The following is a 25603-nucleotide window of genomic DNA, read 5'->3' on the forward strand; positions in this document are numbered from 1 at the left end:
TCGCGGGAAGATAAGTAATGCTTGTAAATTACCAACTGGCTGTATCCTTACAATAAGCCTATTGTATCCTCCCAAGAAACCCCTCCTAAATTAAGTCATCTCAAGTGGGTCTCTCATTCTTTTAATTAAACAAGTTTGACTGAGCTATAAATGTGCATATTTTAAATGATATCTTTGAAATGATAGGCTAAAAATGTAGGTAAGTGACACCAAACTATGAATGGGCCAGTGAAGGGTTACTTGTGTTTAAACAAATTCACAGCAGAAAAGGAGCTTATGTGTTAGGTGACCAAATGGAACAAAGGAAGGTTATCGAATATGGGGGAAAATGCATGTAAGTCCTTCCCTTAATATCAAGGCTAAAAACAAGAACTGTTCAGTGATGATCTCAGTGCAGCCCTGCAGCTCTCTTCATGACTTCTGCCCACAGGAAACATTTCACTGAAGTGCATTAAATATTAGAAGATATGCTCATTTGGATGGCATTTCATTTCATGGGTTGAACACATACATCAAATTGAATGTGCATCTTGATACTTTGTAAACGGCAAAACAAATACTGTATAGCTAATTATTTCCTCAGACACTGTTGCGAAATAAAAACAGTGGCAGGGACAGCAACATGATGGCAAATATCAGTAATTTCAAAGTTCCACTGCAAAAGCCCTCATTCTGTTCCGTTAATGAGATTTCAGTTTGGAAGATCCAGTGTTAGAATAGAATGGATTGAGGAGAAGTCATTACAGCAGCCCCCCTTTTCTGCAATTCTGATATCTGAGGTTTCAGTTACCTGGTGAATTGTCCAAAAATATTAAATGGAAAATTCCAGAAATAAACAATTCATAAGTTTTACATTGCATGCCATTCTGAGCAGTGTGATGAAATCTCGTGGTGTCCAGCGCCGTCCCGCCCGGGATGTGAATCATCCCCTTGTTCCCTGTGTCCTATCCCTTAGTTACTTAGTAGCCCTCTCAGTTATCAGATGGGCTGTTGCGGCCGCAGTGCTTGTGTTCAAGTGACCCTTATTTTACTTAATAACGGCCCCAAAGGGCAAGAAGAGTGATCCTGGCAATTCAGATATTCTCTTACGGTGCCTAAATTATACATTAAACCTTTTTGTAGGTATGTATGAATAGGAAGAAAACCCATAGTATATATTGGGTTCAGTGCTACCTGAGGTTTCGGGCATTCACTGAAGGTCTTGGAACATAGACCGCCCAGGTAAGCCTGGATAAAGGTAGAGCAGTGGAAGCACAGGCCGGTTTTGGGCGGTGGGCCAGGAGGCAAGGTTTCAGCCAGCGTCAAGCAAAAGCCTAAATGTTTGATTGTCTAATGAAAATATCAAAACTTTTAATTTTAATGGTTTGTACATGAACATTAAAAAAAAAATCCAAAAAAATACAAGTATTGCCAGCTAAGGAGATAGAACGCCAAATACTATTCGTTGCTTGAATCTGAACAGCATTCTGGGTCAAGGATGTTCCTTTAAGCAGGAATTTAAGGTAATTTCTCTGCTTTAAAAGATTAATTTACCATTTTAGTTAAAAGAACAAAAGGAATCAACCTCGTCATTTGACATCAGATAGGCAAAACTAGCAGAAATCATTGAATAATTTCTAAAAGTTCTACTGGCTTAATTGGACGTTACATGAACATAAATCAGTAGAACAAAGGCTATATCAAGGATCACACAGAATATATTTGATCCTATTTGATTATAAATAGTGTCCATTGTTAAGTTCATGATGTTCTTTTAATCCATTTCTTACTGTATTCTAAACTTAGTTGCTTTAAAAGTTCTCAACACAACAGATACTCTGTGGTATTTGTAAAACTCAGTAGCATTTTTGCTGGTCTGTAGGAGGATGGGCATTTGGGAATGTGGGCTTCAGTCTCCCCCTTTTTTTCTCGGTCCTATCACACTACGTCCTGGACTCTGCACTCTGTCCTTTATCTCCTTTTCCATTTTGGAGGAAAAAAGAAAAGAAAAAACTTCACTAGACACTCATTCCTTTGGGCTGGGCTAATCTCTCACCTTTGACCATATTCCAAAGAAAGTAAATTTTAGCTCTGCACTCCTAACTTCTGAGAACAAATGACTTTAAAAAAACAAAAACAGGGGCTTCCCTGGTGGCGCAGTGGTCGAGAGTCCGCCTGCCGATGCAGGGGACACGGGTTCGTGCCCCGGTCCGGGAAGATCCCACGTGCCGCGGAGCAGCTGGGCCCGTGAGCCGTGGCCGCTGAGCCTGCGCGTCCGGAGCCTGTGCTCCGCAACGGGAGAGGCCACAACAGTGAGAGGCCCGCGTACCGCGAAAAACCCGCCCCCCCCACAAAAAAAAAAAACAAAACTGCTCCTGGGAATTCAAAGTGTTATCTAACCTCTGTGGATTGTTGGTTGGTAGAAGATTTGTATAACAGGGAGAAATGTTAGATTCTATCTCTAGACTGCAATAGTTTGTATGCTAGCCGGGAACTTGAACACAACTGCTTCTGAACAAAAGTACCGAGTTATTTTTCATCTGTGTCGTGGAGAGAGGAATTGCTGAAACGGGGTATCACATATCATTTTGGGGAACAATGTCATTATTTGGGTAAGCAGAGATTGCTGGAGTATTTACAGCTTTGTTAACAAAATGACTTGGGACATAAAAACCCTTGAGGTATTTTTTTATCCTATTTATAAGAAAAATAAAATTGAGAGTTTTTCTGTGTATAGGACAACCATGAAAATGCATCATAGTGGCATGTTGTGATTATATAGTATATATATGTTCATATACATCATATCTAGAACACTGTTCAAAGGTAATAAAATAAAACTAATATAATGTTTAATTATTTCGGGTTTTAGGTCTAAAATCAGCTTTCTGTTCTTGGGTATAGATAGCTGGTTCCCAGCTTATATTTTCACAATTTCCTTCATAAGAGTAAAAAGAAGTTGTTCATTGATTTCATTTGTTGATTTAAATAAAAAAAAATCCCACTAGATTTTACTATTTTCCCCTCTACTTATCAACCTACCTGTGGGAAAGTAATAACCAAATTACATACAAAACACAAGTAAAATTCTGTAGAGAAGCAAATTTCCTTGAGCCTTAAATTGAATTAAAATGGTTGCTTATTCTTCCAACTATTGATATGGCCTCATAGTTGACATACTATCCCTAAACCAATTTTGATTTTCCATATTGATTCAAACACTCTTGTTCACTTAGTTGAAAAGTCCATGTCTGCTCCAAAACCCTTAGATAAAGTGCAGACTTGTTTCTCTTAAAATGAATTTTTAGCCATTTAAAATGCCTGCCCATTAAACTAATAATGAAAACAAAAGAGGCGGAATAACTGTCTGATCACGATGTTCTTATTCTGAATTGTATTTGGAACAAAAAAAGTACACATCCTGGAATAACAACAGCTGATGTTAATTCAGTAAAATGTAAGTATCAGAGTATGAACCCTTTGGGTTGAAAGTAAAAGAACCTTAAGTAACAAGAGGACCTTATCGAGGAGCCTGAGTTAACCCTGAGATGGAACTTAAGGACGGGAAGTTAAGCCAAGGACTGGGAATCCATCTGGACTTGCATCTTGGCCACCCTGCACATCTCTGTCCTTTTTTTCTTGCTTTACAGACAGGTGGACTCTGAATTTGTTTGTCTCTCGTGAAGTGACCTCTAGAGATTGACCAGCACCTCAGTCTAAAGACCCCGAAGAGAGAACCTAATTGGTCCAACTGGGGTCATGTGACTAGCTGTGGCCAGAGGGGCACAGTGCCCTAGGGGACGTGCCTAGGGGACGAAAGGGGATGTTCTCTGAAGGGGGCTGGGAAGGCATTCAAAGTGTTTACTACAATCCGACTTTCATCAACGCATCCCCCTAGACCCTCTTCCATTAAACAGGCATTTTTACCTGCATCACAGGTAGATATGGTTATTTTCTGGTGCATCTCTGCCCACTCCTTGCTTCACATCTATGCTTCAGCAACAAAGAATTGCTTGTAGTCCGAACTACCCATATCCTACTTACCACCCATATGCCCCTTGCGATCAATGAATTGCACGCCTAAGTTCCTGTGGTCCTCTGTGCTTGTAATGGTCCCCTCCCAGTTCTTTCATTCTTCAGGCGTCATGGCGGATGTCCCTGCTTCCAGCAGACCTTCTGGACTTGTTTCCCTTCCTGGGCTAGTTATCTCTGCTGTCTTTATGCATCATAACTGTGCACATAATCTCTATCATCCCTTGTTCGTGATTTACTATTTAGGTTCTGGCATCTTTTGGACCCTGCAAGCTGTGAGCCTGGCCTACAGTGGGTGCTCCAAAATAGTTGAATGAATATGCTCGAAAAGTTTCCTGTTGGCTAATAATGGACTGTCTAGAGTTAAAAGAGAGAGTGTCATTACAGCACAAGTATTGTCTGCATAAACCCCTTAGAGCTGTTAACTTGTCAAATACTCACGTGTCAGGAAGTACCAAGCAAACCTCCCCTCAGGACCTGCTGGGCAGCCCCCCACTTAAGAAACGCCCGCTGCTGCTTACCTGGTGCCCTAACCAGTTTAACTGCCTCTTAAAACTTCTGCTGGGCTGGCGCTCCTCTCCTTTTAGATGCAATTTTGATCCAGTGAGGTAATGGGCAGAACATCAGTTTATGAAATTATTTTATTTTTTCTGCATATACACGTTATTTTTCAAAGGCAATTTCATTAACTACATCCTGCAGCTCTGTGGACTTCACAACATTAATTTACAAGGTTGGCCTTGATTTTCAGTCGAGACATATTATGTATGTGTGTGTATACATATACACACACACAAATATATGTATACAAAAAATATATATAGATATATGTTTTTTTCTTCTTGGTCTTAATTTCTGCACTCTTTAGTCCTCAAGGGTTTGACTGCTTCTCCTGCCTTAGCATTAAATACGCCTTTCCCCCTCGACCCACCCCTTGACATTTTATCAGGTCGCAAAAAGCTGGCTGATCCTAAAAGGAAATTTTGCAAATGGTTGACTTTTGTTAACCCCAGGTTTGGGGGTGGGGGAGAAAAGAGCTTCCCTCAGATAAGAGTTATAAACTGAATTTCCTCTCCACAAAAAAGAGAAAAACAACAGCAACCCTCCCAGGACCGCCTTTGGGCACTTTGTGGCGGGCAGCCCCCCAAGTCCTAGTAAGTGAATTAGCATCTCAGAAGGGCGCTCCCCGCGGGGCTGGTACTGATCAGGGTCAGCCGGTGTGTTTGCCTGCGACTGTTCGGGGGGGGGTGGGGGGTGGTTAATTGAGCGTCAGTCTCGGCCAGTGTCGTCTCGCTGGCGCCGGGCGCTTTTGGATTTGCTAATTCTCGTTAAGTGTCTGTGGCCGGCTACTCGTCCCGTCTACCCGGGAGAACTCGGCGGCCCCTGCAGATCGACAGCCTGTCTGTCTGGGCCTTATTGATCACTCGGCGGGGCGGACGCGCGGAGGGGCCTGGGGGAGGGCTGAACGCGCCCCCTTCCCGCCCCGCCGCCCGGACGCCCTCCCGGGCGCGCGCCGGCCCGCGGGGCCCACGCCGGGGGCCGCCCCCGCTCCCCCAAGCGCCCGAGGCGCGCCGCGCGGCTGGAGGGGTCCGAAGGCGGCCACGCGGGTCACTCGCGAGTTTCGGGGAACGAAAAGGAAGCCACGCGCTGGCACACGCCGGCCCGAGGCAGCGCGGTGAGGGTCACGGAGGCGGGGGCCCGAGGCAGGGCCTGAGGCCTGGCTCAACCCGCCGCTCCCGAAGGTCACGGGCGCGCGGCCTCCGCGAGGGGGAGCGCGGGAGACAGCCGGCGCCCTCCGCAGCCCAGACGCCGGCGCGGCTCGGAGCCGCGGGGCAGCGCCCTCAGCCCGCGCCCGGCCCCGCCCCCCGGCTGCGGGAGGAGCGGCTGGAGCCCGGCGACCAATCGGACGGCGCCGGCGCGGCCGGGGCGGGGAGGGGCGGGGCGGGGCGGTGCCAGCCGGCTCCCAGCGCGGGGCGCTATTTACGGCGAGGAGCCGGCCTGATCCGGGCGGGTGCAGGCGGCAGCTCGCGGCGGGCGGTGTCTGCGCTCCGGCGCTCGCGCCTTCGCCGAGTGGCCGGCCGAACGCGGGGAGCGGAGCCAGGCGCCTACCCCGACCGTCGCGCCGAGCGGGCGGAGCGGAGGAGCGCGCCCTGCGGAGTCGGACCCTGCCCCGCGCGCCCTCCAGCCGCGCTCCATGCTCCGGCCGCGGCCCGGCCCCGCGCCCCGGGCAGCACCCATGCCCTGCGCGCGCCGGGAGCCGTAGGCTGCAGCTGCGCCGCGGCTCCGGGAGCCGGCGGGGGCACCGCGGCCGTGGGGGGCGTCCATGGATCGCCACTCCAGCTACATCTTCATCTGGCTGCAGCTCGAGCTCTGCGCCATGGCCGTGCTGCTCACCAAAGGTGGGTGCCCGCCGGCCAGCCGGCGGGGCGCGCGCTACCCGGGGAGGGCCGCGGGGTCCCGGGGCGCCCGCCGCCAGGGCTTTGTTAGCGGCGGGAGAGGTGGCCTCCCGCGCGGGGCCCGCAGGTCGCGACAAGTTGCCCGTCCTTAGAAGTCGCGGCGGTGGCTTCGAGGCCGCCCCCGGGTGTCCCGGGCCCGACGCGCGGAGGTGGAGTGACAGCCTGCGGGCTAGTGGTTGTCAGTGTTTGTGCAGGTCGGCCCGTCGTGAACTTCCGAGCGCTGCAGCCGGGGAGCGGGGCCCGAATGTGGGGCGGAGGCGGCCGGCGGACCCCGCCCCCGTCGCCTGTGCCCGCGTGTGCGCGTCTCCGTCGTGAGTGTGTGTCTCGGTGGTCTGCGCGGCTCTGTATTTGAGTGTGTCTCTGCTGCGAGTGCGTGTCTGTATTGTAGTGTCTCTCTGTCCGTGAGTGTGTGTGTGTGTGTCTCCGAGCGAGGGTGCTTGTGAGCCCGCGAGCGTGTGTGCCGTCCGAGGGGTGTGCGTGTGTGCGGGAGTGTGGGCTGTGTTGCTTCTCAGGGGTTAGTAGGTGTGGGCTCTGTCAGCGGTCGTGTTTCCCACTCACCTCATATTTTATAAACGCTACTCAAAAAAAAAAAAAAAAAAAAAAAAGCAGTGGTCAGTTTCTTTTTTTCTCTGCAGGCTTTCGCCGTTTAGGTCGAAATAACCCAAACATCTGCCTCTGGGTTTCAAGGTCCCCCAGCCTCCCTCGCCAGGAACTCTCCCTGCTGTTTGCTCTGCGAACAGATACTTTTTTAGAAAATAGGAAGCATTTTTAGCTTTTTCCACCCCGCATCCCACGCCCCCTTTCCTCTAATTGCCATGTAGCAGGCATGAGGTTGAAGGATAAGCCAGGCCAGCGAGGATGATGTGCTACAGTATTTATTTACTTTGCAAGGAAGGCTGTAATCAACCCTAAATAACAGCCCTCGCGGGGTGCAGAGGGGAGCCTCCTGGCCCTATCAAAGGCCGGCCGAACGGGGCCGGACTGGGGCTGACATAAGTCGCAGATACCGAAACTATGTGCCTGATAATGATATAATTAGGGGATCAGAGGTTTCTGACTGCTGCGGACTTCAAAAGCTTTGGAAGAAGCCCGCAGTCTCTCCTGTAGCCGCCCGGACTGAAGCAGACATTTTTGTTTAATCACCACATACAGTAACTAGAAAGGGGGGCAGACAGAAGAGCATTGTTCCCTGTTTCAAAATACCAGTCCCCTCCTGGCCTTCCACGTGCCACAGGAAGAAACTTTATGAAACGGCAGAAATAGAGTTTTAATACAGTAACACAAAAGTCCATTCAACTTGCTCAAATGTGGCTCCAATTAAAAAAAAAAAAGTTGTTAGAGCTTTCCTAGTTACCTGTCAAAATTTTATGAGACTGTTTTAGGTCACTGAAAACGTAGTCTTTCAAATAGGCTCTCGTAAACATTGAAGCAGCACTCTACTTGTATTCAGCTCTTTTTCTGCACGAGGTCTGAAGTGACTGGGATCAAAACTGACTTTTAATCTGTTTTATGTCTACTTTCAATCTGTATGTGGAAATTGTCAGACTTAGGGATCTGCAGTCATCACCACTTAGGACCAGTGAGCTTTATGCGAAAGAGCGAGAAGCTTGGAAAGAGTAAAGAGCTTCTGCGAAGCAGGCTTCTGACTGGAAGGTCCTACTTACTGGGGAAGGGACCTGGGCCCAGACCAGGACGGCAGCAAGACAGGACAGGAGCAAGACCTCCGGCTTTGCGTGGTGGCACTCAGGTTGCCAAAGATCTGTGTTTAGTTGGCTGGGTTTTTAGACCTGAAGCATTAGCAGATGCTGGTGAAAGCTGAGCGTTCGCTCCGGTGGCCTGGAATTTGGACAGATAGTTAAACTAGACCTCTTACTCAGGCATTCCCGGGAGGAGGGAGGAAGAAAGGCGAGGCTGGGAAGAGGTTTGTAAAGCGGTCGTGCCCCGTGTTGCTGTTGGTGTTCAATTTCAGGGCGGCGGTTTCTGTAACCGGGCCGAACTTCAGAGGAGGAAGCTGGGGAGAGGTGTGTACCCGAGTTCAGTTCACAGCAGCTTCAGCCGTGGCAGGTGACAGTGGCTGCGGTCCACCGGGTCACATAACGTGTGAGCGAGCGCTCCCAGAGCCAGATAATTTCAAGGAGAAGTTGACGTGGAAGCCTCAGATCTTGCGCTGTGACTTGCAGCTCACAAACTAAGTTTTATAAAGGAAACTTTTAATCACTTCCTGTAGAAGAATTTGAGGTTTCCTTAAGGATTTTTCATTCAACCAGCAGAGGCTTTTCAGTTTCAATGTTTCCCCTTTTAGATCCCATGTTGAATTACACATAAAACTGGGGAGTCTGGGGTGGGGGGGGAGTGAGCCTTGCAGTTTTACCCCCTCCTGCCTGCTCCCAGTTTTATGACTTTCCATTTGGGCTGAAAGAAATTGACTTTGGCAAGCAAACCACTAATTGTAAACTGCCTGGTTCCTGTTTTACAATATACTGACTAAAAGCTCCCCTGCATGCATAGATCTTTATAGGCAAAGTTTGCCTTTTCTAGAGAGGTTGCAAATAGCTACCCAGTTTCATAGTTTTCAGACCCCCTGACCGGAGCAACTTCTAGATTGCTGTGTTTCTAGTTAGTAGCTTTATGAGGTGTTAGCTAAAGCTCTTACATCTAGGTGCAGCCCTTTGAGGGAGTAACCAATTCAGCAGCTGCGATCAAATACTTAACACTGAGAGAATCTAAAAGCGTAGCATTTCATGTTGCATGGTCACGTAGGATTAAATGAGTAAATAATGTAATTTACCTTACGGTAGGAGAAATTATGGGGATGATTATTTTGCTTCAGAAACAAAAGTGTTATGTTTCATTATTTGCTAACTTATCCTAAATTGAACTTTTCTCTGCTACGTGGATTAATACATTTCTAAGATGATGTTTCCCTGGCTTGGGATTCAAGCACCGGCTTGCACAAAGGGCTTTCCCCGTCCACGTGGACTGCCCTCGAAGCCCTCAGCTGAATATTCTCTAAAGTGAGTGTCTTTGAGATTGGGGGTTTAGCAGTTGCTTAAGTGGATGCCTTATCTGGTCTCTGAAGCAGTTTGATGCAGTTTCCCCTTGTTTTCAGGTGAAATCAGATGCTACTGCGATGCCGCCCACTGCGTGGCTACTGGTTATATGTGTAAATCTGAGCTGAGCGCCTGCTTCTCCAGACTTCTTGATCCTCAGAACACACATTCCCCTCTCACGCATGGCTGCCTGGACTCTCTCTCAAGCACAGCAGATGTCTGCCAAGCCAGACAGGCCCACAACCGCTCTGGCAGCCCTGCGCCCACGCTGGAGTGCTGTCACGAGGACATGTGCAATTACAGGGGGCTGCAGGACGTCCTCGCCCCTCCCAAGGGGGAGGCCTCAGGTACGGAGAAGCCGTCTGACCCAGCCCTCGCCTGGTCTCTAGGCTGGTGACAGCCATGACTTTGCCTGCCTGCTCCTGATTTTGCTGCTAATGTAATTAGGGACAGCAGAGGGAGAAGCATGGCTGGGTGCAAAGGGGCATCTCTACTGGGTAGCTTTCGTGTCTGCGTGAGCGTTAGATGTCTGTCTGCATAATAGGTTTTGCCTGTTTTTCCAACATTTTGAAGCCACTAAGAGACCATTACTAATCAGTAATGACAGTTTGTAAACAAATGTTTTTGGAAGCCTCTCCGCCACACTGGCGACATTTCTGTCCTAAATATTGATTGAACTGTAAGCTTCTCTTTAATGGGGTGCCACGCTGAAAACGGAGGGCTGCTCGTGAAGGTCTCCAGGAGGGCTTGATCATTTTGCTTGTGTTCCTTTAGGACAAGGGAACAGGTATCAGCATGACGGGAGCAGAAACCTCATCACCAAAGTGCAGGAGCTGACGTCCTCCCGAGAGCTGTGGTTCCGGGCGGCGGTGATCGCCGTTCCCATCGCTGGGGGGCTGATCCTCGTGTTGCTCATTATGTTGGCCTTGAGGATGCTGCGGAGCGAGAGCAAGAGGCTGCAGGACCAGCGGCAGCAGATGCTGTCCCGTTTGCACTACAGCTTTCACGGGCACCACTCCAAAAAGGGGCAGGTGGCAAAGCTAGACTTGGAGTGCATGGTGCCCGTGACCGGCCATGAGAACTGCTGTCTGACCTGCGACAAGACGAGACAGGCTGATCTCAGCCACGACCGGATCCTGTCGCTTGTGCACTGGGGCATGTACAGTGGGCACGGGAAGCTGGAGTTCGTATGACGGGGTCTCACGGAACTGGACTTCCGGGACCCTTTGAGTTCTGCTGGACAGGAGCACTTTATCTGAAGAGAAACAAACTCGCGTCATGACCTTCGAGAGATAGAATGACCTCTGCAAACAGAATCTTGGATATTTCTTCTGAAGGATTATTTGCACAGACTTAAATACAGTCAAAATGTATTATTTGCTTTAAAAGTATAAAAAGCAAAGAGAAGACTCTGTACACTGTTACCAGGGTTATTTGCATCCAGAGGGAGCTGGAATCGAGTACCTAAATAAAAGAAAGTGTGCTCTATGTAAGCTCCTACATCTTGATTTATCATAGAGATTTAAAAAAATATATATATATGTATATATATATATTTTGTCTGAAATTTAGCGGTGTCTTGTCATAAATTAAAAACTAAGCAGGAAAGGTAAGGAACTACATGTTAATTATACAAATGAAGACCTATCATTGCCCAGAGTAGGATCTCAACTATAGATTTTGGCTTAACTTTTTTATTTTTATTTTTTTTTTAAACAAGACCAAGATCTCGTTTTTTCTTACATGGCACGTGTGTCATTTTCTTACAGTGTGGAGAGTTTCTAAATGTGTATTGCCCATCATTCAGTGTCTTACCCACAATGTTTTGTTAGGATAATGCTGTTTTTTTTAACTTTCATCTAATAGAAATCAGAAACTTATTTATACCAGGTCAGATATCACTGATCAATTTCTGAAGTTGCCTTAGCAAAGAGTGGTATTTATCAACTTGATCTAGGTGCTCTGGAATACGTTTTTAAATGTGTCTACCTCCAATCAAAAAAGGAAAAAAAGCTTACTAAATGAAACTTTTTGTTTGGTAAAGTTAGTCACTGTCTATTTTTACTTCTTAATTCATCAGTTTATTCTGTCTCAAACCTAATTAAATATTTTGGACCCCAAGTTAGCCAAACATGATTGCACCATGTTCCTAGTTTTTAAGCCTTCCTTCCACACAGTGTTATTTTTTTTTTTTTTTACTTCTCAATCTTTAGAAAGATTTTCAAGAGTGAATGTTATATATCGAGATTTAAATAACAGTTTCCTCCCCAAATGATTCTTTTATTAATATAATCAAATAGACTTGATTTTAGCCACTAACACACTATATAACAGTGTTTCCACTCCTGCAGGACTTCGGCAATATAGCCCAGCCTGAATTTAAGCCCATGCCACATTTGTTTACTTTCCCCCCCGCAGATGGGTCTTTGCTATCTTAAATGTGAGAATAATTTGTAGGTTCTTTGCTCAATACTTTTGTATATTTGAAACTTTTGCTTAAAAATTAACCTATAGCCTGCATATTTGAGTACATGTGGGGTTTTCTTTTACGAATGTTAAAGGATTTTTTGCATTTTTTTCTGGGATATTTTATGATCAGTATAATTTGGGTCCCTTAAGAAGACAGGTGCAGTCGCCCAGTTGATGGAAGAATCTGAATTGAAATGACTAGTCTAAAAATGAATACCTAGGTTATTTAGTAACTAGTGGACCACAGCCCCAAACAAATTAGGCTATGGAATAAATATGCGTTTTAATAAATGGCATTCGTATTGTGCTTTTTGAGACTTACAATTTATAAAAGGTATTAAGTTTTATGTGTGTCCATTTTTGAGAGAGCCAAAGAATTTTGGGGCCTAACTCTCCAAACCTAAGAGAAGAGAATGGATCAAAATGGCCAGTTGGTGAAATTTCCACCCTCACCGCCTCTTCCAAGCTTTAGATCAAATGACAGTCATTTTGTAGCCTGAAGGTTGAAAGACTTCTTGCCCCTTCTGCATTCTCATGTCAGGGAGCGCGTCGTGCAAGTCCCATGATTCTGAAGTGGCCTGTTCCCTTGCTTGCCCTCCTCTTATTCTTTATTCACCCCATTTCTTCCAAATACCAGTTAACTAGGAACTCAGGAATTCATTAGGAAATAAATAGAACAGTGAAGGATTGAAATTTATACTCTTGGAAACACTTTGAAATCAGTGAATTCCATCCTCCAGGAAGGCCTGCCTCTGGGCTGGTGCTAAGGTCACGGAAGTTTAGTGGCAGGTGAACACAAAGTGTCTCCACGTTCTGTTTGGGCTGAGCTGCTTCCTGTTCTTTCTTGCGTCAAGGAGGCTGTTTACACCTCCCTGGTGGTGGGACGGTGGCTCTGTGCTCAGGGTGTCCTCAAGTTGTAGCCACGTAATAGGCAGGACCTGTCTCTTTCTGTAATAACGAACCCTGTCCCTTTTTTATCTCCTTGTTTAGTATGTGTACACGTTCCTGCCACCAGTTTTAAAGTCGGATCTGCACGTAATTTGGACTTTTGACGAAAATATTGCAGGTTTCTCCACTTTGATTTTTCTAAGAACTAACTATAGTGTCTACTTTTGGTTCCCTACGAGAGTGTAGAGGTTACCAAGAGCGGAGATAAAGGACCCTTCGTGAAATAATGACCTAGCTGATTCGGTGATGTAAGGGTGGTGATGGATTTGTTTGTCTTTCCCTCATAGAGATGTTTGCCGTTACTCTGAGGTGTCAGGACCCGGCTGGGCTTACCAGGAACGGTCTCTGTTTAATATTGACATAGAACTCCCCCCAAAAGTAATTTTCCCTTTCTGAGTGGAAATTTGCCCAAACCAGAGACAAATGGGACCAAATTTGCCATGATGTTTCTGTACGTACACCCCTTAAACATTTCTGCCCCTTTTGAAAAACTTGATCTGTCCGTGGTTACATCTTTCATGTGATTTTTCCTCCCTTACTTCGAATGGCTCAGAGGCTTCCTAGAAATTGACTGGTGTGTCTCTAATTTCTACTGAACTGATTTTATTAAAAACACTGCACCATAGGGGGTTTGACCTCCCTCCTGAAATACCAAACATGTCTGCTTTAGAAAATCACAAAGCTCTCCTCTGAAGAGCTTGTAAATCTGGTTTCAATATGGCTTGATTATAGACTAAAAGCTTGAAAGCAGTGGCATCTAGTATCATGAGTCTGGAACTAGCCTTTTTGGGGCCAGGACAGCTTTTTTCCCTTAGAGCCTCTAATTGTTCCTCCTCTGTGTCTCTTAGCCCAGATAACTTTAAACATACAAAAGCTACGTGGTGTGATGAGGTTGAACTCGTCCAAGGTAGCAGTCAAGGGCGCTTGGGGGTCTCACAGCCTGGGTTCCTATGCTCCTCTATTCCCACTAGACGTGTCAACTTGGGCACGTTACTTAGGCTCTTTGGATACTCAGTTCGGTTACCCACACGATGGGGGCTGTAATTACACTTTATGTGACTCTTGTGAGGAGGTGTAGGAGGCGGTATTCCTGCTAGTACACGAGTCTTGGATGAACTCGTCCCCCCCACCCGCCACCAAGTCCTCAAAACTGGAGAACTGGTACCTATTATTTATACAGTGGGTATTTGTATTTGACTCTTTAGTATTTCAGATCTTTACATATTTGAGGTTTGCAAGCCCTTCTTCAGTTGCCTGCAGACTGGATTTAACTTTTTAAATATTCACTTTCACCTGACCGCTTTTAGCCTCTCCTAGCTACAAATCCTGTTGGTTTGTAATTGTTTCCTTTTGCGATAATCTGGACGGCACTGATAGGACCGTTTTCACTGTGTGCACCTATCCCGTTGGATGTTTGACGGAAGGAAGTTCTCTCAGAGTTTCAGCCGCTCCAGGCGCTTAATCCATTGAGAAGCTCACAAAAGCCAAGTTAGGTGACAGAGTGCGTCAGAACTGCTTGAACAGTTTGTGTCTGATGCATTCTGAGCAAGTGCTACTATCAATTACAATTTGCCCCATAGGTGTTCCCGACAAAATACAGCGGTTCCACTGGTTTGGAGGACTTTGTGAATGTTTTTTGGGGGCGCCCTACTTAGTAAACAATCTACTTAATTTCCCTGGATGAAGTTAATTTAGTTATTACTCTGTGGGTCACAGTCATCATGAGAAAAAGAACTGCTGCGACACCAACTCCCTCCCTCCCTTCCACCCAGTTCATTCTGTGAATGTTGCCCTCACTCTGCTGACAAACAGACCCTCGATCTGAGAATTTGAGATCCAATGCAATAATGAAATTAAATGCCTTTTCAAGTTTTGACAACTCTTTATTTGAGGTACAGTTTTAGACTAACCACAACCTTAGAGCCTCTGATTGTTAATTTGCTAACACTGCACGGTTCTGCAGTGCGGTGGCAGCGTTCACTTGTCTGCCATTCCAGAAATCTGGAGATAGAATTGGGCAGAAGGACAGAGCTGAGTTTAACCAGGTAGGAGGGTTTACTTGCAGCAAGGCAGCAATTTTCCAGTGGTTCTGCTTTGTAACCTTCCGAAGTTGTTGTTACTTGGGGAGGGCTACCAACCTTACAGCTACACTTTCCCCTTTATGTGAATAGGAATGGGGATAACCAGGTGGGTACTGATGAGCAATCTTGGAGATACTTTGAATGAGCAGTTAGGTAACATCTCAAGGCATTTAAGGAGATTCCTGAAGACTTCAGGGAGATTCCGTCTACCTAGTAGCCGGCGGCCAGATGGCCTCTGGGGGCTATTTCAAATTGCATTTAGTTGCCTGTATCTTGCAGATTAGATTACTATGGGACTAAGCCTGAGCAGAACCCTGGGAAGACAAGTCGATAACTATTTATCACACACCATATGTATACACACAGGCCATGCCAGCCAAATGGTCTTTGTAATCCTGGAATGATTTTACATTTAACAAATTTCAGGGGGGCGTGTAAGTAGATGTTGGAATTTGTCAGCGATTTGTTTTTAGACACTTGAAGACTATGTTAGTTGTGATGAATTAATCAAGTCAGAGGCTGTCGTGTGGGTTTACTCTGAAAGGTCTCACGTTACAAACCTAATGGGACAAAAATTGTGCTAGCAGTCAAAACCAAGAGGAATACAGAAAACTCCTTACCCCTGGTCTCTTTCCCTTGGCATTTCCCTGGGGACTAATGAGGACAGTGGCGAAACACCACACTTCAAGCCGTTTCTGCCTTTTCAAGTATTAGACATTCAGGTGGAAACCTTTTTTACTAAATGCAGTGGATGTAATTTTGATACCATAGACTTTAACTCACTGTTGCCTTGGCAAATGGGGTATTTCTCACCTGGATTTAGGGATTAAACTGTGACCTCCTAGTGGGGAGGAGGTAGCATCAGTCACCTTTGTAGGTTTCCACAATCCAAGGAGAGAGTGAGATGAAGGACAGTCAAGGCTTCTTGTCAACAGGCATCTGAATTTAGACTGTCAGGAAATAAAGAAACATTGTCTTTCTGTTTGTTTCTCTACCCCAGACTACTGTTTCCCACATGTGTAATTTTTTTCTATGGGAAGCCTAAAGGAAAGCAGATTGCTAGTGAAGGGAGAAACCACTGAGGCGTGGCCCAGTCCGCTCAGCTACCTTTTAACGTTAGGACAGCCTCCAGGTTAATTGAAGGAAACTGATTCTCACCAAAAAGTATATCCTCCCCCCACCATGAAACCAAGAGCTGTACTTTCATCTTAGTATTTTTAAATATCCAAGATTTTCATCAAATATGGTTTCTCTAAGGAGCCAGGAATAAGTGCCTGAGACTTGTGCTCATAACAAAGCTCAGGGATCTGGAACTTGCAGGCGGATACACTATTTCATCTTCAATGGCCTGTCTCAGCCCCACTGGGGCGACTTTAGCAAATTCTTTCTCTTCTCCTGGAAATGAGCCTCTGACCAGATGCTATCATAAAAGCAAAGAATAGTCTGCTGTGTCTTTTATTCAAGGACACACCAAAAGTTATAAATAAATTACCTGCCCCCTTCAAACGTGTAGCATTTTCATCTGAAAATGCTTTTACTTCAAAAGTCAAGTGGTTCTGGTGCATCCATTTACAGTTTTATAATTTAGACTTTGTATAGCTTTCTTTTATTACATTATTATATAGTTTTTATTATTTTAATATAATTATTATACTATTATATATTATACTAATATTATCAATATAATATAACATGATATAATTAATATAGCCTTAATAACATTAATTTTATTAATATATCATATAAATATATCAATAGTTAATATACTATAATTAATATAATACATAATATAGTTGATATTTTATATTATTTCATTATTTTTATTATTATATATATATTATTTCTCTTAAGAAACTTAGTCATGCATAGATAACTTAAATAACCAAAGGTAAATTTAAAAATGTATGTGTAGAGGTTGTTCATTCATGCCTTTCCAACCCTTATATTATTCCTAGTTTCCCATATTCCTTTTATTTATTTAAAACCATTTTATATGTACCTGTATTTATATTTTCCATGAGTCCTGGCTCAAAGCAACGTCAGCCCGCTTCCAGCAGTGTTTGTTAGAAATACGAATGAAGTGTGGAAAAGAGGAACGCCATTTCTGCAAAAGCAGCACTGCTGTCGGCCAACATTTTCAAAGGCAAATTTTCTGCAAAGCCTGCCGTGGCGGCGATCCTGCGGGTCTCCCCTGGGACTCTTCGTGTCCGCTACGATGTCACAGGAGGACAAGGCACGGAGGTGGCACTGCTGTCGGGGGCCGTCTGAAGGGGGCTGTCCGTCCCTTCGGGACGCTAAATGCCAAGGGTCCTTTCCCGGGCTTGACGCTTGACTGTGAAGCAGGTTAGGAGGTCAGTCTTTGCAGGCGCTGGTTTGTGACAGGCACTGGAGGTGGACCATAAACCCCTGAGGTCCTCACCCACCTTGTTTAACCACAGGAGGCTGTTGGTTGGCATTTGTATGCAAATTGGGGTGAGTATCTAACCGGTGGCTTTGAAATGTTCAGTTTGTTTATCCCAACGTGGGAAGCCCGGCCTTTTCTTGGTGGGGGGAGATTTATGGGGCTCTTATTCGTGGCCCTCAGCAGTGAATGAAGTCCAGCAGTGACCGACACCCTCGGTGTTTTCATTCGCTCACGCTGGCCTTCGGGAGTGCAAGCGGCCGCTGGTCCCTGGACTGACCTGGACAGAGGCACCCCCGGGAGCCGCCGGCTCTCCGGTGGTGGAGCTTCTCTCCGTGCTCCCGGCTGGGCCTGAGCCACCAAAGCAGCGGGCAACCGAAAGGGGAAAACTCCTGTCTTCAGAATATCCATCACATAAATACTGTGTCTGGAAAAAAATAAAGTGACCATTTCCTTTGGCTTCCTCTCCCCACCTATTCTGGGAAAAGGCCCCTCCTTCCTGGGCTTGAAGAAGCTCTGCCATGAAGTCTCTCCCTAGGTGGATCTTTGTGGGAACTTGCTTTAGTCAAAAGCAGTCGTTCAAAGTGCTCGTCCTGACGTTTTAATCGTCTTTACGGGGGCCATGGTGGTATGGTTTTGGCTTGTGAGGGACCTGGGTTTGCATCCCGACTTGGCTTGTTACCTGTGGTGGGACCTCAGCCTAACTAACCACTGTTTCCTCACTGACACGCAAAGATAATGATATTCTCAGCACTTTGGGCTGTTGGGAGGATTAACTAAGACAATGAAAATAAAGGTTTAGCTCAATCCTTTGCGGAGTTGTAAATGTTAGCCGTTACGACGAGATGTTGTTCCTTCATAAACCCTCACGATGCTTAGAACAGACGCACAGGTGCCCGGGGGTCCACATGCCCACTTTACAGACCAAGAGACAGACTGGATAAATTCAAAGATCCAGTGATGTGCCGTCGTTTTTATATGTGTGTCTTTAATTTGTCCAGGTTAACCTTCCATGTTTATAGTTTGCTCAAGACAGTAGGAAAGTACTTCATTTGAATTGAAAAAAAATATGGAAACTACAGTATCCCCTGTAGGAGAAGTTTACTTATTAGGAACCATTATGATGTCTACATCAGCACAGGGCAGACTGTGTAACACTCTCCACAACCAGGAAGGGCATGTTATCTGCTCCCTGACAACAGATGCCTGTTTTTGCACATTCTGTTAATGAATACACACCTCTCGACTGTGCTAGTTTGCCTGGCTGACCTAGTGACAGAGGGGCCAGCCACAGTCCACAGCTTTGAGCCCAGGTAGCACAAGCACGTGGCCTGGCCCCCTGTTTTGCCACTCGGGGGTCCGTGTGCCGAGCTGGTGAGAGTCACCTCCACAGGAAGGCGAGAGGCATATGAAGATTTTGTTCCGGACCCTTCCTGGGTTCCATGAGCTCAGTGAGTACTGCTCTCATGAGAATTTGTGCTTCTACGAAATCTGTTGGCCTAAAACCACACTGCAGGGACTTCCCTGGTGGCGCAACGGTTAAGAATCCGCCTGCCAGTTCAGGGGACACGGGTTCGAGCCCTGGTCCGGGAAGATCCCACATGCGGCGAAGCAACTAAGCCCGTGCGCCACAACTACTGCTCCTGAGCTCTAGAGTCCACGAGCCACAACTACTGAGCCCACGAGCCACAACTACTGAAGCCCGCGCACCTAGAGCCCATGCTCCACAACAAGAGAAGCCACCGCAATGAGAAGCCCACGCACCGCAATGAAGAGTAGCCCCCGCTTGCCGCAACTAGAGAAAGCTTGCGCTCAGCAACAAAGATCCAATGCAGCCAAAAATAAATAAATAAAATAAATAAATTTATTTTAAAAAAGCACGCTGCAGCTTTGATAATAGGAGAACCAATCATAAATCCACCAGTTTGTCATTTATTGTTCCTTGTGAGGAATGTGGTGACACCTGTCGTTCTGTGTCTCTGAGTGTTCCTGTAGGCCAGCCTCATGGGCATGTCACTTAAGAAGCTGACAGATCAGCGGGGCTTCCCCAGCCCAGGGCTCTGTCTGTGGGTCCCATGTCCGTCGACACAGCGCCTTCAAGCAGTGCCAGCCTCTTCCTGGACCGCCTGCGCGTGAGAGGCGGCTGGCAGGAGCAGCACGTTTCTCTTTAGCTCTGGAACCATTCCCCCCATCCTAGGTCTTGCCCCTTATTTCTTCAGACCCCCTTGGATGTGGCTTGGATTGTTAATGATTAACATCAGTCCCCCATCTCTCCCCCTAGGCTTGGGGTGTCTTGTCTGTGACACTCCACAGCTCAGGCCATCTCTCTGGGTTCTGCATCAGGCCGATTTCAAGCCCTTTTGCTCTGACTTAATGTCATGTTTCTCCTGTGAGCATGTCTCTAGGTTTGGCTTTTCTGCCTAGCCTGTTTGTCTTCCAGTAATATGATTAGACACAGACCTTTGACTTCGGCTTTAACTGGGATGCTCTCTGTGTCAGCCCTGGTGCCATGATGTCAAGCTGGCCAACCAGTGCTGGACCAGGCCTGAGTCACCCTGCCTGCCTGGGCCTGGAAACACTGGACTCTTGCTTAGATACAAACTTGGCTTCACACTCAAGAATCACATGTTCATTAACCTCACCTAGACACATCTAACCCTACATTTCCTGGTGGGCGTTCCTTACCCAATGATAATGTAGGATTGGACCCTGTGGACTTAGGGGGTCAGAGGTAAGCTGGAGTCCTCATGGCCAAGACAGTTGAAGGAGGAGACCCGCACCATTGGGAGTGAGGACACGCTGGCAGTTTCTCTGGTGGCCCCTGAGCTCATCACAAAAGGGGATGTCCGTTTTTTCCAGGCCCTGGTCTGACGGCTTGCACTGAAATCTGTTATAATTGCTCTAATTCTTGCTGCAGGCAGAACAATTTAGGCTCATCCACTCTTTGGTTCTCTGCGGTGACATTTCCAGTCCCCTCCAGCCTGTTAAGCTGCCCGTGAGAAGGAGGAATAAGTCTTCCTCCACACCCACCGGGGAGGCCTCTCTAAGGAGCCAAGGGGGCGCGCTCCTGGCAGAGCTGGGGGAAGGGAAGAGACCTGCACCTTCCCAAGAGTGCCTGCTCCCCGTGGCTGGAGGCTACCTGAATTCATAGGCCCAGGAACCACCAGCTGGATCTGGTCGGATGAGATGTTACAGGTTTTCTGGCCAAACTGTTGGCCCACAGAGGCAGCTGGTCAGGCTGTCAGCCCCTGGCTCCCCTGGCAGGGTGGTTCAAGCCCAGGCTGTCAGAGGGGGTGAGCACCCCACCCTGGTCAGGCCTAGTGGGGATGTGCACCCCAGAAAGCCCACGGGCTTCTGCCGCAGGCTCCTTGATGCCCTGTGCCAAGGTGGGGTCTGGGCAGTGCTGGCCTCAGGCTGGTTGAGGACGCACCGCAGCCTTGGCAGCCCGTGGAGAGGGGCTGCAGAGCCTTCCTGCGTGTTCTGGCCCGTTCCTCAGGTAGCACGATGCCCTGCACAGCGCAGGGATCGATAAAAGCTACCACAGCTACAGCTGTTTCTCTGCTAACACCTTTCTCTTGGCCCCTGTTCACTATGGTGCAACTATGATGAAGTCGGTTCTTAGTTTTTGAAAAAGAAGCCATTTGTTCAAAAATTCCACACTGACTAGTGAGACTGAGTCAATCATGCCATCTTTCAGTTTTTTTTCATTTGTAAAATGAGAGTCACGATAACACTGTTTCCTTCCCACCTTGGAAGTGTGCTATGGGAATTCTGCACGGCTCGCAAGGCCTTTTGAGCTCCTTGGGAAAGGCACTATAAAATAAAAATCACTGTTAAGGTACTATTTTGAAATAAAGAGAAAGATTCTCGTGTTTCTGTATTTTTATTTCTTTTATACTTTTTGTTCTATTACTCTTTCAATATCAGTTTTGAATCATTTCTCCTCTCTCTGATATCTATAATGAAACCATAAAATTTGCTTTAAGGAGACAGAACATGGCTTACATAGCAGTCACAAGGTTAGGGCCATCTTTCCTTTTTTCCACCAATACAAGCATTACCTGTTTGGAGTATTGCTTCTAATTGAATTTACATTTACAGAAAACCTCAGGCTTAGAATTTGGGCCAAGGTGGGTAGAGAGAAAAGTCCAAACAGTATAATTATCAAAAGCGGTAGCAGAACTGTTGAGTATAGTTTGAACCAAACATGCTGACTTTTCTTAACGTCCTGAATAAAAATGAAACAAAACAAAACATCAAGTTGAGCAACAACAACAACCAAAAAAAAAGGAAGGAAGGAAAGAAAAAGAAAATGACACAACAAAACAAAAACCTTAGAATTCTGCTTAAAAATCACCTTAACCTTTGTACTTCTCCGCTACTTAAGGCAAATATTATATAGCAATGAAATTGTCTTTTGTTTTTGAAAATTTTCTACAATTAGCTGAAATGTTAAGATTAGTAGACTGTGTCATGGTTAGAACAAGAAATATTTATGTTTCTTTTTCACCTACACCTAAGTGTTTAATATTTAAATATTGCAAGTTGGGGTCTTTTTCTGCCTACCCCACAGTTGAAAGAAACTGACTAAATGGCTCGCCCAAGGCCAATGCCGTGAACAGGGATTTCTGCTTAGGACTACATTCCCGGGCCACATGCTCCTGATAGGTCCTGAGAGATTGTGAGAAAAATAAAATCAAGTTCACAAAGTTTTATTTCTGAATGGAAACTGGACAGTGGCACTTTGTGTGAAATAGGGTCTCTACCTTTCAGGAAGGCAAAACCACATTAAACCCGAATCACATTATTTCTGCCAAGTCTCACCTCATCCTTCCCAGTGGAGCCAGGAAGGAATTGTCTGCCTGGCTTATTTCTGGGGTTTGGGGGATGAGGAGAAATTTCTCCTCTTCTTTCGAGGTTTAATTCCTTGAGGGAAGAGCCCATGTTTTATATGTCGTTCTGGCAGCAATGGGGAAAGTATTTTCATTCTTCTCTCTGATGACCCCCTCACTCTGGAGATAAGGAGAGGCCCCTCTTAACTTGCCTTTTTCTGGCCTTCGGGAGGAGCAGAGAGAGGCAGTAAAAGTAAAGTCTCATCCTCTCTCTCACTTCTGGTTGCCTCTTACAAACCACCCTTCTAGCCAAAAGAGGCAGAAATCTATTGATCTGAGTGACCTTTGTAGTTTATATTAGTGAACCTTCCTGAAAGATTTTTTTTCCCCCTTGGAAACATAGACATACTCGTAGGAAAAAAATGATGTGTCCATTTTATTACTAGTCTTGATTTTTAATTCTTAGCTAAGAACAGGGGGTTCCTGGTACAATTTCAGTGAATAGTATCAGGATATATTTTGCAAAGTCATATAATGTCAGACTTCATGTAAATTGTATTTCTAAAGCCTCAGTAGCACTCAGACACTGTAATTATACCTGGACAGTGTCTTTTTCAGCAAGAGACTCAAACAGCTTTCTTCATGGTCGTGCTTTGACATCTTCATTCACTTTACTTATAACACTATCTGAAAAGTATTTCCTTTCAGATTACAGTCAGTGATCACAACATAGGAAACTTTTTATACAATTCATCTCATGGAAGAGTAGCATTCCGTGCCAGAATAATCAAAAAGTCCAGTGACATTTAGCCTCTCACAGAAAGATGAATATTTGATATTTCAGAACTAAAGTGAAGCAGTATGAAAAGAGTTGTCAGGTGCTGAGAAAATGCTAGCATCAGAAAGATAAGATGTTAGGTTACATGGAGTCTAGCAGACAAAGGGTCACCAGCATGCTTAGCATATAAGAGGTCAATGTTTAACTTTTCCAAGTTTTGCTTAAATTAAATGTATAAGAGAGGGAGAGAGAGAAAATTGGTTTGTTATTTCGACACATTCAAAGGTGCTCTGGATGGAGACTGAGAAGAACCATTTTCAAAAAGACTTCATGTGCTCCGTACGCAGACCTGCCTCATCGTGGTTTTCTGTATTCCGTGGTTTTCTGTATTCCATGGTTGCATGTACATCCAGAGAGAGAGAGAGAGAGAGAAAGAGAGGGAGAGAGATGAAATGAAAACAAACAAACAAAAAGAATGAGGGGGAAGGAGGAAAACATGCAGGAATATTAGAAGACTAGGAGGAAATTAAATTTTTTTCTTGGGCGTGGAAAAAGGAAACAAAAGGAACAGATTAACATTTAATAAAACAAGCCCCAGGGTCCCACGTGGGCTCCCAAGCAGCAATTAAATCTGGCGTCTAGAGCTTTGAGAGATCAGACTTCGGTGTAAAGAGATGCAGGGGTGCCAACAAAGACTCTCTCCCCAGGGTGTGTATTGATTTGCAGCAAAGTTAGACGCTGGCCCTTCTAGACTCTTGGATTCCTCGCCATTTTTTATAGCTCCTTTCATTTTCCTTGGCTCCACTGGCGAAACTGTAGGACCAGGTGACTTGAAGTGTGGTCCATGGCTGGAGCTGGTCCGTGAAATGTTTTGCATCTTCATGATGAGATGAGCACAGAATGGGAGTAAGCGTCTAGAAACTTCTTTAACAATTTGATGCAGTCATTTTGTGTTTGTTGAATCTAATAAAAAAAACGGGGCTTCATTTTGTGTATCTTTGGTTTTAATTTAATTTCAGCCAGTAATTTATTTTGATTATATTTTACAAAATATCAGTCTGTGATATAAGTTGGGGAAACAATGGCTTTATATCACAGATTCTTTGAGAGTCACTGCTCTGGAGAACCAGGAGTTAATTTTTTTTGGAAAAGGTTTCGACCTCTTCCAAATGTGGGTGGAGTTTATGAAGCGGAAGCGGGTCAAACATTTCTCACCCTGAAGAGCGCAGTTAGCAACGACGACCTCTAGTGAGTGCCTTCTTCAGAGCAGGGAGTCTCAAACATATTCGTTTTAGGACTCCTATACACTTAAAAAAGGCAATTTCCGGGCTTCCCTGCTGGCGCAGTGGTTGACAGTCTGCCTGCCGATGCAGGGGACACGGGTTCGTGCATCGGTCCGCGAAGATACCACGTGCCGTGGAGCGGCTGAGCCCGTGAGCCATGGCCGCTGAGCCTGCGCATCCGGAGCCTGTGCTCCGCAACGGGAGAGGCCACAGCAGTGAGAGGCCCTCGTACCGCAAAAAAAAAAAAAAAAAAGCAATTTCCAATTGTTCATTACAAATATACGGAAACACAGTTGTTTTTTTAAATTGTTAACCTTTGTATTCTGTGACCTTATTAGCCTCACGTATTCGGTCTAGTAGTTTTTTAATAGATTCCTTGTGAATTTCTACAGCGATAGTCATGTCACCCCAGAGTAAGGCAGTTTTATTTCTTCTTTTATAATCTGTATTACCTTTTTTCTTTTTCTTGCCTAATTTCCCTAAGGCCTCCATTATAATGTTGGGTAGGTGTGATGGAAGCAGACATCCTCGCCCCGTTCCCAATCTTAGGGGGAAAGCATTAAGTTTTTCACTATTAAGTATGATAGTAGCTGTAGTTTTGAAGAATGTACTTTATGAAACCGAGGAAAGTCCCTTCAATCCCTAATTTGCAGCAAGTTTTTATCCTGAATGGATGTTGAATTCTATCAAGGCTTTCTCTGCATCTATAGAGGTAATCATGTGGTTTTTCTTCTTTAGTCTGCTGATATGATGAACTACATTGCTTTTTGAATTTCGAGTCAGCTTTGCATGCTCAGGATAAACTCCACTTATTCAAATATGTTGTCATTTTTATATGTTACTGAATTAAATTTGCTAGTATTGGGCTGGGGATTTTGCATTTATGTTCATAATATTGGTATATTGGTATGTAGTTATTTTTCCGTGCAATGTTTTTGTCTGGTTTGGGTATCTGGGTAATGCTGGGAGATGGGAATGAGTTGGGAAGTGCTGCTTTGAAAGAGTTTGTGTAGAATTGGTGTTTATCTTCCTTAAGAATGTCCTGTAAAATATTCCAGTGAAGCAATTTGGACTTGGAGGTTTTTTGTTTTTAGTTTTTTGTTTTTTTAATTGAAAGGCTAAGAATTCAATTGCTTAAATAGATATGGGACTGTTCAAATCACCCATTTCTTCTTGAGTAATCTTTGGAGTTGATGTCTTTCAAGGAATTTGTCCATTTCATCCAAGTTGAATTTATGGGCATAGGGTTATTTGTAACATTACCTTACTATCCCATTAACTTTTGTAGGATATA

The 25603-nt window shown here is 45.5% G+C and overlaps 1 protein-coding gene across 1 annotated transcript; it reads left to right on the forward strand.

The window, feature by feature from the left end:
• Positions 1-6198: 6198 nt before the first annotated feature.
• BAMBI (BMP and activin membrane bound inhibitor) lies at positions 6199-11010 on the forward strand. Its single transcript, XM_079698903.1, has 3 exons — positions 6199-6410; positions 9577-9864; positions 10292-11010. Exons 1-3 carry the CDS (start codon positions 6335-6337, stop codon positions 10708-10710), a joined length of 783 nt encoding a protein of 260 aa, XP_079555029.1. The 5' UTR covers positions 6199-6334; the 3' UTR covers positions 10711-11010.
• Positions 11011-25603: the final 14593 nt, after the last annotated feature.

This window comes from Hyperoodon ampullatus (assembly GCF_949752795.1).
Source record: "Hyperoodon ampullatus genome assembly, chromosome: 3".
Classification (NCBI taxonomy): Eukaryota; Metazoa; Chordata; class Mammalia; order Artiodactyla; family Ziphiidae; genus Hyperoodon; species Hyperoodon ampullatus.

Excerpts from the sequence above, each read along its gene's own strand:
- BAMBI (XM_079698903.1), top strand. The coding sequence starts at position 6,335 with ATGGATCGCCACTCCAGCTACATCTTCATCTGGCTGCAGCTCGAGCTC. Across the intron at positions 6,411-9,576 it reads GGCCGTGCTGCTCACCAAAG|GTGAAATCAGATGCTACTGC; the intron begins GTGGGTGCCCGC and ends CCTTGTTTTCAG. Across the intron at positions 9,865-10,291 it reads TCCCAAGGGGGAGGCCTCAG|GACAAGGGAACAGGTATCAG; the intron begins GTACGGAGAAGC and ends GTGTTCCTTTAG.